Genomic DNA, 13,709 nt, shown 5'->3' on the forward strand with positions numbered 1-13,709 from the left:
AATGCTAAATAAATATTCTTATAAAAAATGTTCTTTTTAATTTTCTCCTTAACTCTAGCTTATCTTATTTATAAAATTTACTATTTCGTTCAATGAGTTGCTAAGATCTATTCTTACCTCTAAAAATTTGTTTATTTTCAAAGAATTAAAAAAAATACACTACTTCATTTGTTGCATATTATTTTCGAAAATATTTATTTCACTTCAATGAAATAAATACTTTGCTGATTTCATCTTCCTGGCTTCAATTGATGACTTCCTAGTTTTGTATAGATATTAATAAAATAAAAAATAAAAACACTTTACAAAATGATTGCAACAATCTTATTCACATTATAAAATATGTATAATATATAGAACAAAAAATATCGTATACAATTTAAGTAAAAAAAAATGCATTTCTTTTAATTTTCCTGCTTTCAGATTTAAATTATAATGTTAAATTGAAGCATCCAAAATTCAATGATATTTTAGGAAAAAACGTTCCTGAAAACGTTTTCAGTTCATTTCAATTAAATAGGAAATCATCATTATTACTTTTTTGTTTTATATCTTGTTCCATAGAATGATTTATTGTTAAAGAATATATTTTTGCTTCCAAAAGTTCTTTGCTTTTTTGTTTCAAACAACACAAGAAAAAAAATTATTTTTTCATGATTTTGTAAAAGCCAAATGCAAAAAATTGGTCTTAATTGTTTTTGAATTAAATAAATTTTCATATCATTTAATATTTGTGTTTTTGCTAAAGTTTATGAATTATGCAATTTTAATTTTCATTTATTTATTAAAGTAAATTATAATTGTATTTTATTCTTAGAATAGTTAATTGATTATTTATAATAAAAATTGCGAAAATCTAACGATATTATTTTTCTAGAATTCCGTAAAGCAAAAAAATTAAAAGTATGATTTTTTTTTTGTCGTCAAGCTGATTTCTGAATGATAAAGTGGGAAATTATCCTTTTTTATCTATACATAAGTCAGACTTACATTTATATAATAATAATATTTTCCATATGCAATGAAAAAGGCAATGATATATGAAGAAATTATTTTTTACAACTGTTGCTTAAAAATTTTTTTATTTCTCTACACACAACAAAATATCTCCTAAAAATTTCATGTCTAAAATATGTTGGAAATGAATCTCATATATAGAAAACATAAACCAGATTAATTAGCACAAAATATCATCAATATAAAATCTATTCAAACTGCTAATATTCCTTCACATTATTTTTTTTTCTATCATCTTTCCTTAAACATTAGCAAAAACGTATAATAAATTATTAATTTTACCTTGATTAGCAATAACCACAAACCATTCGAAAAGATTATCACAGATAATAAAAGTTCAGGGCGAAATTCTAGTACGATATCAGATTTTCGTAAAATATCGTCAGCAAAGAAAAAAATATTGGCCACACTGTTCACCGCCGTAAATGAAGTTGCCAGTTGCCTAACTTCTGTTTGAAAAATATTTTTTTTCTCTTTTATTTGTTAAATAATTTTCAACATACTATCTTCTCAATAAAGATAGTATTTTAAAAATTTATCGTGATAGTTCATTCTCTTTTAAATTTAACTGTGTACTAGATATTTCAACCAAGTTTAGTAACTCTGTTTAAGCACTGCTATATGCAATTCTGCAGCACATCATATATGACGAAAAGATGGCAACGAAAATTTATCGTTTGCTTCTGTTCTTAACAGAGAACATTTTCCAGAATGAAAATTTCCCGTCGTCCTTGTAATTCGATTCTGCTTTATTTCTATTCTCATGCACAGCTTTACTATTATTCTTGTCAGACTTTACAACGTGGCGTTCTCTTATTTGTTCTTGATGGGAATCATCATCGGAACTGTTCGGATTATCAGCACTGCAATGACCAGAATCTGGTTCATTGTCTTTTAGAAGATCCAAAACATTCTGTTCCGATTTCGATACTTTTGCTCTGGTTAATGTAAACGTGCGATCCGAAGAAACTTTGTTGCTGCTCTTAGTCGTAGGATTAGTAGTATCCGTCAAAACCAATTCAGGATCATCCACAAAGGCTTGCGTCAAATTCCGACTTATCTGCTTGCGAATCGTCTTTTTCATCGATAAATGGCGTTCCAGGTGTCGAATGTCTCTTTCTGTCAGAGTCCGATTTGCGTAGTAGGCGGCATCTTTGTTATTTTTGGAACTGGAACTCTTTTGATTCTCATCCGATTTCTTACTCGCCCGAACTGGTTCTAGAAAATCGTCTGCGCGATGACGGCTGCTCTTTTTAGTGTTGTTAGTGGCCATATTTGATCTGTTCTCAGAATTTTGAAGATTATTATGGGGTGTGATGCGGCTGTCATAGCTGTCCATGGCTTCATGCCGACGACGGCTCCGAGGTGAATAGTCATATGACCTCAGTTCTTGTTTATCACTGCCACTACAGCCGAATATATCTCTGACATCTCGAATATTACGTTCCATCCTACAATGCAGTTCCTGAAAGAAATCGAGCATTTATTAGCAATATGACAATCATACATAAAAAATTATTAACGATCTTCATTATAAGTAATTTTCCTGAAGAATCATTCAATTTATTATAACATATTTTTTTAATAAATGTAAACCATTTTAATTGAAAAAATTAATAATGAAAGTTATTTCAAGAATAATAATTAATAAAAAAAATTATAATAAAAAATCTATCAAATAATATCGAAAACTTCAATAAAGGTTCAATTAAATTTAGTCGTTATTTAATATAATAATTTATAAATTACGTACTAAATTAGATTTTTAAAAATGTGTCAGAAATCAGAGAAAATACTTCCCCCTCTCTTCCAAGTAACATTAAATGGCAGTGGACATGATAGTTTTGCTAGATTTTTTTTTTTATAACTTATCAATTTTCTTTTAAACTAATAAAGCTATGTCATAATAAGCAAGAAACGAAACTGATATTACGATGTCTGTACTATTCACTAAGGAAAAATGTTAATATTGTTTATAATTTTAAAGTGCAATAAAATTTTCAAATTCCAATAATATTGCACTTTAATTGGATAAATTTTCAAAGAAATGAAATCAAACTCCTAATTATAAAATTAATCGATTGTAAAACAATTTACTTTTATTTATTTACTAGATAAATAAAAGTAAATTGTTTTAGATTCGATCTTGTCTTTAATACAAATTGAGAATCTTATCTTTTTGTGTATGAAAAGTGAGCATATATTTGTTATATTTTGAAGTGTCTAATTTCAAAGTATGACAAATTTAAAAAAAATAACTAACTTCAAAATAAATAACTTTTTAAAGGCTGTTGCGCACGATAGTTTTAAACAATATGTTCTTAAAAAATTACACAGAAATTGAATTGCATTAGCTCATTAATTTAATAAAAGTAAATTCAAAACTAATGACTGAACTAGCAATGAGTTCACATACAAAATAGCAGTGTAAAAAGAAATGAAATCAAATGACCGGTTGAATAAAATAACATAAACTTCCAAAAAATCTTTCAAAATTTCCAAATATTTAATCTTAAATTATTACATGTCGTAAAAAGATATCTGATTCATATGTAGATCAGTTATACAAATTAAACAAAAACTGGAATTAAAAGAACACTTTTTTTTATACAAATTATTGCTGCAATTTAGTAAAATTCTTTTTTTAAAAAAAAGGACAAAAATTAAATGCCTTTACAGAATTTATAAAATTTAATCAGAAAAAGTAGGCATGGAAAATTAGACAAAAATATTGCTTTTGAAATACAATCTACGAAAACGGATATCGTTTGCTACTAACATTAAAACTTTTTTTAAAGAACATTCTTTCTTTTCTTTTCTTTTTTTTTTTTTCTTCCTCTTTTTTCATCACCCAAATCCTAAAAGCATTTTTTTTTCTTACCGATATATATTTTTTAAATAATGTATTGAATTTTATATATATATTTTTTATCTCACAGTAGCAGCAAGTAAGTCTGCACACTTCGCTGAAGAACTCACCACTTTAAGAATTGTATTCAAAGCGTGTTTCTGCGTGACCAGAGCAGCGTTAATCAAGGAAGTGAACACTCCGTTATAAGACGATTCTAAAAAATTTACCGGTTACGGTTCGAGTCACAGATATAATACTCGCCAAACGATTATCCGGATGATAACGGCACCCTCGTGAGCTCTCCCTCGCAAGGCGGAAAAACAAAATTTCCCCCTTTTGTTCTCGAGTGATCACTGAACTGACCATCTTTTTTTCCTTTGGAGGGTTAGAATCCTTGCCCCAAAAGAGCGGTTGATCATCCGACGAATTTCTAACAAACCTAAGCACGTGATGTTCAGAACAGAACATCAGCTCCGAACGCATAGGCGAAGCAACCACAATCAAATTATTAGAACACAATGCAGAACACGATCGTGTCTGCAGCAGGCTATAATCATTTCGAACTTCATAGTTGCTGTCTCTTTGTTTCTATTTTTTAAACAACGCAAGTGATAAATGATATCTAGTTTCTTAGTGTGATAGCAACAGTTAATGTAATTATAGATGCAAAGAAATAAAAATACTTCTTTGCATTTACAAATAAGTTGAATTGCATATAATAGGTCTAATAATAGAAAGGTCTAAGTCTGTTTCGTTGCCAGCACTTCGTAGGTCAAGATCAATAAAAGAGTTTTTTTAGTTGTTGTACAATTACTTCTGTTGTACAATTTATTTTTCATGTTACGAATATCGGATTTACATTACTGAATTATATTATTTTAAACAACTGATCAATCAAATCATTTAAATTAAAAAATAGTTGTAAAGAACAAATATATACTTGCACTAAAAAAACTGAACTCAGATTTAAATAACAAACTACGTAACATTTTTTTCGAGTTTGGAATTCTAATTTTCTTACTAAATTTGAGTCTTTAAAAATTATTATTTAAAAAAAAATGTACAATACTAAGAAACCAAATTATCACAGCATATTCTAAAAGAATAAATTATATCTCAGTTAAAATTAGATATAACTAGAATGTATTTTACCAAAACTACTAGATTTTCAAACTACAATCAGAAATCTAAAGCTGCGCTATAAAAGTTTGTTCTTTTTTTCCTTTGTAATAAATGCAAAATTAAATTGGAAAGTAGTATTTGATATGAATGTTATGTAAGAATACTGTCACTATAAGAACTTCCAACGAAAATCTATTTTTTTCATCAATTAACCCATCTTAGGAGGGATATTTGGCCATATCCCAATAAAAATCAATAAAGTATTTTTTTATTTGCCAATAAAAGATGTCAATAGATAAGTTGGCAAAACCATACTCTTCTCCACAAAATATGAAGCCTTTTGAAAAACTCAGATTAAACAAATATTTTTTTCTCGTAATTTAATATTTACTTCAGTGGAAATATTCCATCATTCAAAGAATCGGAATAGCCAGAGTAGGTTAAATTCTTTCACCAATTTCTTATATAATTCAAAATAACTGTAATTTAATATTTGCTTCAGTAGGTAAATTCGATTATCAGGAGAATTCGGATAATCTAAAACAGAATTTCCAATATGTTCTTGGTGTAATTCAAATAGTTATAATTTAATATTTCTTCATTATAATCCAAACATTTGGATAAATTCGATTATCCAGTTAAGATTATTACATCTGCAAAAATTATGAAATAAAATGTGATGTATTTGGATTTTTCAAATTTTTTTTTAGTAATGTAACTTTAAAATCACGTGCGTTTCAGAATTTCTGCTATCTACTATTTTAAGAAGAGAATGAAATAAAAATTATTTTTTTAGTTGGCTGAATCTATTGCTAATCTATTGCTGTTGCCAAAAATTGGTTTAGAACTTCATTACACTTTGAATGCGCCACACAGAAATTCCAAATACAGGAAATAAAAAGATCTAAGGAAACTGAACAAAATTCACAGTTAACTTTTTGACAACAGACCAATAATTTTAAAAAATATCTTCAATAATTTTAATAAATATCAAGGTAAAAACGTATAACTTCAAAATAAGTAACCTAATGTGTCAAGCCTTCTAATTTTTTTAATGCTTTTAAACCTTCTTACAGATTCTTTATATCATTTATATTTACAAAGTTACAGCCATTTAAAACTGAACATGAATTTTGTGGACCGCCTGATAATTCAACACTGCCAGTCAAAACTTATTTTCGAACAAGGTATCTCACTTTACAGCTTCATTATATTCTTCGAATTCGATGGATTCTTTCTTGAAAATGGAGATAACATCTGACAGGCAGACCTATAATGGCTGCAAGACAACCAAAATTATCCATCACAAGGAACTAACTAGAGAAGAAACCTTTTTTGGAGGAAAATTTACTCAAAGGAAAGAGGCAAGCTATAGAAACAATAGTTTCTGTTCTACAACTGTCACACTACAATGGACTCATGTTTTCGTGAACTTGAGTTAAAGTTCGAAAATTTCAAAGATTATAAATAGCAGCACCAAAAAGTATTTTAAAGATTTCATTTTTACGCTTGAAGATAACTTCACGTACTATTTAGTACACACTTTTTGTAAATGATTCGATTACATTAAAGTTAGGCAGAAAATTGATATCTTGTCACTGTGGGATAGATTTTGAAAGCACATTTCAAAGTCAAATTCTAAAGATTTTTCTTTTAAGTAAGTCAGATAATTTTTTTTATAAAAGATTTTTTTCGTGTAGAATAAATCAACTCTCTCTCTATATATATATATGTGTGTGTGTGTGTGTGTGTAACGACGCTTTATTCTATATAAAAAAACAATTAAAAATGTAGACGAAACGTATAGAAAACAGTATTTACAGGAATCGATAAAAACAAGCAGCGAATTGTTATTAAACAACCGCAACAAAATGAAGCGCTCATTGAGAACTCTTTGGTGATCAAAACTCCAAACACAGACTTCATTCAACTACCCCTTTTCTTGGCTCGATCATTGACTTCTGAACTTTCTCTCGTCTGTATGCCCCCCCCCCACCTTTTCTTTATAATTCATGTGACATGGCATGGAATGCTCCAGCACAAACACCAGAACTTAAATCCTAATGAAGATATCGTCAAGTTTCTTGAATATCCGGGATCCTCATTTTTGTTGCCAAATTCGACGCCAAGTAGTTAAATGATCGTCATGTTTGTTATTAAGGTGGGAATCATTAACCTCGCACTTCTTTAAAGGGCAGTAAAATATCTATAAAATTATCTTCTTTACAATTAAAGTAACTGCGGAGGAGATTAGCATAGTAAGCAGAAACAAGCAAATCTTTCTATTATATATAAAAAAAATTATGTAAACATTACGTTTTATTCGCTTTGTGACTGGTAGAAAGCGAGTCACCTGACACATGATCTTTAAGGTTTGTTTCGCCAGTATTGTTGGAAATATTTATTAAAACTATTATTGCGTGTAGTAAATATTTATATTGCACTTGATGGTGAAATAATGACAAAAAAAAGGAAAGGCAAAGCTTTAATTAAAACCAAATTAATAGCAAATGAGTTTAAAACAAGATTATTTGTTAATTCTACTTTTATACAAGCGACACTAATGAATACTTTGTAGCAACACTAATGTATTGCTTTCCGGTTTGTTTACCTTTTGAAACGGGACAGAACGGAAATTTTTCATGTCTCGGCTATCAATCGTCTAATTGCGTGTTAACATTGTTGTTTTTTTAAATAGTAATGGGGCGTACAAAGACATTAGATGAAAACGAAGAAAGTTCAAACAAGAATCTGTCAATTTAAAAAAAAAAAAAAAAAAAAGGTTGATTGTAAAGCTGCTATATGGGGGCAAAACGTGAAAAAATGAATCAAAATTTAAGTATTGGAAATATGGTCAAAGAAATGTTCTTATTGTGTGGCTTTGAGTTCGGCCGATCGGCAAATGAATTATTGTCATCCTGGAAAGATGAAGCTTCCAATGTTGAACTAATAACCAGAGCAGTTAAAAACTTGCTAACTGAAACTGACAAACATCGGGATTGGCGAGCAAACGCGAGCAAGGGGTGAAGCCCCCTAGATAATTTTAAAAATGTTATTAGCCTATTAACCAAATAAATAAATTTGTTAAAAATAGAATTTTTATGAATTTTTAAATATATATTGGAGTGATATTAACACTTTTTTTAAGTATAATTGATCAGTTTCTATCCGTGCTTTTCTGTAAATTTAGTTATTACAACATTTATACCAGGCAGTTATCTATACTTATAATAAAGCTCAATGTGTGTGTGTGTGTGTGTGTGTTGGCGCTCTACAGGCCAGACCGTTTGACCTACAGATACCAAATTTGGTACATGTATACCTTGGAGGTTGGGAATGTGCACCTGGGGTTCCTTTTTTCGAATTTTTAATTAGAATTTTAATTATTAATTAAAAACTAACTTTCCCGCCAAAAAAATATTCCATTTTCCCCACCGCCAACTCTTCCGCCAAAAAAATCTTCCATTTCCCCCACCACCAAATGAGAAAGGCTTCAAATTTTTTTCTCCCAACAGTAATGAGGCTAGGGTTAAAATTTTTCGGCGGATTATTTCAATCGATTCTGTTTATTTTCTTAATGTTTGATCCATTTAAAATTAAACATTGTTAATGAATCGATCTTTCAGATTCATTCTGAAGTACTTTTGAATTAAAATAAAACAGAATAAAGGAAATTAAAAATTTCTAATCCGCATAGCGTTACCCCAACTGGCGTAGAAAAAAATCACGTATTTGCGTTACGTAACTGGGGAAGAAAATTCACGCATGCGCATTCTGTTCTGATTGTTGCCATGACAACCGTTATCAATGGACGATTTAAATTATTTTTGAATTAGTCGCATGCTTTTGTAAGTAAATTGTATTTATGTTAGTTATATATTTTTTGTATATGCTTATAGCTTTAAGTACATCGTTTTTTAAGTAGTTTTTTTAAAACCTGTTTTCAACCATTTATTTTAAACGATTCGTTTTATTTTCTTAGTATTTGATGCATTTAAATTTAAACATTGTTAATGAATCGATCTGCTCATAATGAATCTAAGAAAATTTTGTTGACAAACTATTGAGATATTACATAAATTAAAAAAGATATTCTTTAGTGCCCATAAAGTTTAAACGCTGAGTGACTCTATTTTCAGTAATCAGATTATAAAAAAAATGCTTTGTTTCAGTAAAAAATATTATTATATTAATTGAAGATTAATTCTTTCCACTTTAATTTAAAGCATAAATTCTACGGGTGCTAACAGAAAATGAGAAATACATATTACGTTATGACTGAAGGCCTTTATAATATTATGAATGAATTATATGACAATCAAAATTTGAAGTTTTAAAATATTTTGATGAAGAAGCTATTAAAGTTGGAATTGCATAAAATATTTAATTATTAAAATTTTAACGAACATTAAGATTGGCGAACTGGCTGGTCGCCAAAGGCGGCTAGTAATAAATAAATAAAAATGTACATATTTTCATAAAGTTACTAATACATATTTTCATAAAGTTACTAATACATATTTTCATAAAGTTACTAATACATATTTTCATAAATTTACTAAAATAAATAAAGTTACTAAAATAAATGAAAGTTACTTTCATAAAGTTACTAAAATAATCAACATGCTAATTACAACAAATAATTAGCATGTTGATTAAATTAAAAATATATTGAAATTTGAAATTACACAGATTACATTACTACACGAGAGGCATAAAATGCACTACTTAAAATCGCAAAACGCCTAAATTCGCACACTATCTTATTTTTTTAAAAATTTTAAATTCTCGAGAAATCGATAAAATCCAAAGGAATTCTAAAAAACGAAATTTTAATGTTGAATAGTGAATTGCTACTAAACATCCTGGGTTACGGTTTAAGACATCCATACTTTTCGAAGAAAATTTCTCAAAACGATGAGGTACACATTTTTTTTTAATTAGAAGGATTGATATGAAGTTTATGATGGAAATACAATCTGATATAGTAGATATGATATTTAAAAGTGTATTATGGATAAAGGGATCTCATTTTATTAAAAGAAAAATGGAAAGAAAGTTATCGCTGCTTCCCCATGTTTGCCATGATACTCATCACGGAAGTTGGTGCATACCAGGTTAAATATAGTTCGAAATGGACATGGTGTATGAAAATTGATTAAAGATATTGATGTTGAACGGTGAAGTTTTATTATTTTTCAAACAAACGGAAAGGAATAGAAATCTATCAGTGAATCTATTAAGATTGATCTTAAAAACAGATATGGTCTTCGAATTTGATAAGGCTTAGCGATAAAACGCAAGAGTTTTTAAAGACCGAAGAAAAAACTAGAGGAAACGTTTTTCTTTGGACTCTCTATTATTCAATACTGTTTAATAGTGAACGAAAATATATTACTTATTTTAGTCATCTTTTCTTAAGCCTAATCGAACCAAAATATGCAAATCTACAAATTTGGTGATAAAAGGCATATCAAATTTCATTATCTGTATCCTTATGTTATTGTGTTTTCACATGCTTACGAAAAGACAGATCAACGTATAGCCAATTTAATAAAACTCTAAAAATAAACGTCTTAATCTGCAATATTAGGCATGAAACTATATGAAATATTTCATTTATCTAACTTTTTATCTTTTTATCTTTTTATTTTGGGTTATCTCAATATGGAACATGAACAAGGACAGACAGAACGACTTCTGAATTACGACGTTTTTACATGCATACAAATTCACAGACCTATATAGGCCAAATTTTAATAAACATCTAAATCTAAAAGAATAGGGATGAAATCTTATCCTTTATTTCATTCATTTAACATTTTATGTTTCTTTTTAATCGTGTTCACATGCAATAAACAGACAGACAGACTTAAATTTGCTAAAAATGCATAAATTTGGCAAAAAATTTGCTAAAAATGCATAAATTTGGCAAAAAATTTGCTAAAAATGCATAAATTTGGCGTTAGGAAGTCCACATGTTTCGCATTATTGAAATATTACAAACTTGCACAGAAACAGACATATTTTTTGACATTTAATTCAAAAATTGATAGAAATCTACAATTTTGGTAAGAAGATGACATACCACATTTTATTTCTAGAGCTTCTGTCGTTTTTTTTTTCAATTATCTTGTTTCAATAGATTAATTTTAAATCGCCTTTTTTGGGGTGGGGGAGGACGATCATTAAATTTACAACATGGAATTTTGATTTTTAATAAATTTTTGATACTGAATAATATTAAAAGGAACATATATTACCATTCAAGTAAAAATGACATTAATGTGATCACATCTTTAAATCTGACAATAACACTAATTGAAAATTTTGTTATCGCTGATGTTTTAACAGCAGTAAATTGAAAGCAATATTCAACCATTTTGATCAGTCCTTGAGATTTAGTTACCAGTGTTATCTATCCTCTTCACACATAATGGTTGTAATTAACTTTTGCTTTATGACTAGGCTTCCATCAGAGAGCATAAATCACAAAATAAGGGAAATTCTGATCAAAACTTGACATTTGATTCGACTTGTTTAGTAAGCTTTTCTCTTTACAAAATACAACAGTACTAGTCACATTTTTTTTAAAGAAATCATTCGAATAATATTGATTTCACTCTCGTTAAAGAAATTAAATTAAAATTCTTAGTATGAGAAATTGAATATAAGAAATTTCAAATTGGTTAAAGAAATTTATAGCTCAAAATTACTTTATTATAACTCAAAGATTTATTCAAGAATTCAAACAACTTTAGATTTAAAGAATTATTTAATGAAAAATTAATACAAATATTTTAAATAGTATAGAATAATTGAATTCAAGAAATTTTTTATCTGAGGGCTTTTTAATTCATTGCAATCTAAGGCGGTTATAATGTTCTTTTATGTTATTTCCTGAATTTCCTTTCTAAATTTAAAACATTATCGACAATTATAAAGAAAGAGACAAGGAAGGGAAAAATGCTGAAAATAATTTTAAAAAAAATGCCTGAAAGATAAATGAACAATACAAAGTCAAAAATAATTTTGGTAATCAAAAATGTTTTCTTGATGCTTGTAGTGTATTTATATTAGTTTAGCTCTCATATAATGAAGAAAATCCAACAATCGGTTTCTATAAAGTATTTCTTACCGTAGAAAATTGATGTTCATAACTTTGATAAATATCTACAATTTTGATGGAAGCATAATATACTGAACTTGCTTCATTTTTTTAGTTATCTTGTTCCCGCAGATAGTTTTCTACGAATGAATATAACGGTTATTGACTCATACTACCCACCTAGATACACAAGATATTATTCAATTACAAGATACGTATTGCACAAGATATTACTCAAAAAATGCATTTTTCAGATTCAAGAACGTTTTTAATGCTGTTACAAAAATCATCCGATGGGCGTAAAGTGTATAAAGTCTGTGACACGCTGAATAATAGAAAACAATACTTTATTCCACAAGAAAATTCGAAGAACGAAAATATGAAGTACGAAGTGTATATAAAGAACAGTAGAAATTAAGAGAACACATATAGATAAAAATTTACTAATTAAGAAAAAGCAACAACACAATAGCGCTCGCTTCAATAGCGAATTCATTATGCGATCAATACTTCAAAGACAGAATTATTTCTCGTATGGGCACCTTGATTTTTATAATCTCCCAACAAGGTATAGAATGTTATAGAAAAATCTCCAGATTCCCACTTCTAATGGAAATAGCTACATAATTTTCGCATTTTCTAAAACCTTCATTCTTGCAAATTTATCGCCAAGTAGGAGACAAAATAGAAAATCATTGATCTGGCATCATTAAAAATAATCTATAAATTTCTTTTTTCAGCGATGAGACTAAGGAAAATAATACTACAGATTCATTAATATTTCGGAGCCAATTTTTGAATATACGTATGGAAAAATTTAAAATAAAATTAACAGCAACGAATTAAAATTGTAATTTTGGAGAATACGCAAGTGTCAGGAAATAATAAATGATGAAATGGTATTAAAATCATTTTCCAGTTGCCATTTTTTAAATAAGTTTAATTTTAAGAATAATTAAAAAATGGCCAGAGGTACCTAAATGGATCAGATTAATAAAGTGAGATTAATGCTGTACTTTGAATAAATAAAAGAATTACTTGGAGATAAAATTAGTCGTTTTGAATACATAATGATAGGGACGATATCTTAACCAGTACCCTTTTTCCCAAAATTTTGCACCGCACTAACAAGAGGACGTTTGACACTAGACGTCAGATTAAGCATACACAACGAATCTTTAGTAAAATAGGTGAATTTATTTAACAGAATAATGATTATTTATTTCTAAACATAAATTCTTTTAAAATATATTAGTTAGTTTAGGATCACATTCAGGCAAATTTATTATGAGAAATGACATATTGAATAATTTTCATCGTTCTAGAAGTATTGCTAACTTTACTTCCTTTTTATCCAACAGATGTTCTCCTTTCTTTTTTAGAATAGGAAAAAGACGTTAGCAGTTATTTATCGGCTTTAAATTTAGACAGTTTTTCACAAAAAAAGCCTACTCAATGACCAAATTAGATAACTTTTTTCCCTATCTGAAATGCTTAGTATTTATAAATAAAAAGTTATGTATCTGATGTATCCTTTAAACGTGACATCAGGTGCACGCCATTTATAAAAGCACGCAAGTGAAAGTGTCCAAATGCTAAGGAATACCAAAA

General features: G+C 28.2%; 1 protein-coding gene across 1 annotated transcript in view; it reads right to left on the reverse strand.

The window, feature by feature from the left end:
• Window positions 1-1,076: 1,076 nt before the first annotated feature.
• Window positions 1,077-13,709, reverse strand: part of LOC129984209 (uncharacterized) — a 33,288-nt gene continuing 20,655 nt past the window's right edge. Inside the window, exon 2 of the mRNA XM_056094034.1 lies at window positions 1,077-2,482. Coding sequence (XP_055950009.1) covers window positions 1,688-2,467 — 780 coding nt within the window. The 5' untranslated portion in view covers window positions 2,468-2,482 and the 3' untranslated portion in view covers window positions 1,077-1,687. The remainder of the gene's footprint in view (window positions 2,483-13,709) is intronic.

This window comes from Argiope bruennichi, chromosome 9 (genome assembly GCF_947563725.1).
Source record: "Argiope bruennichi chromosome 9, qqArgBrue1.1, whole genome shotgun sequence".
Classification (NCBI taxonomy): domain Eukaryota; kingdom Metazoa; phylum Arthropoda; class Arachnida; order Araneae; family Araneidae; genus Argiope; species Argiope bruennichi.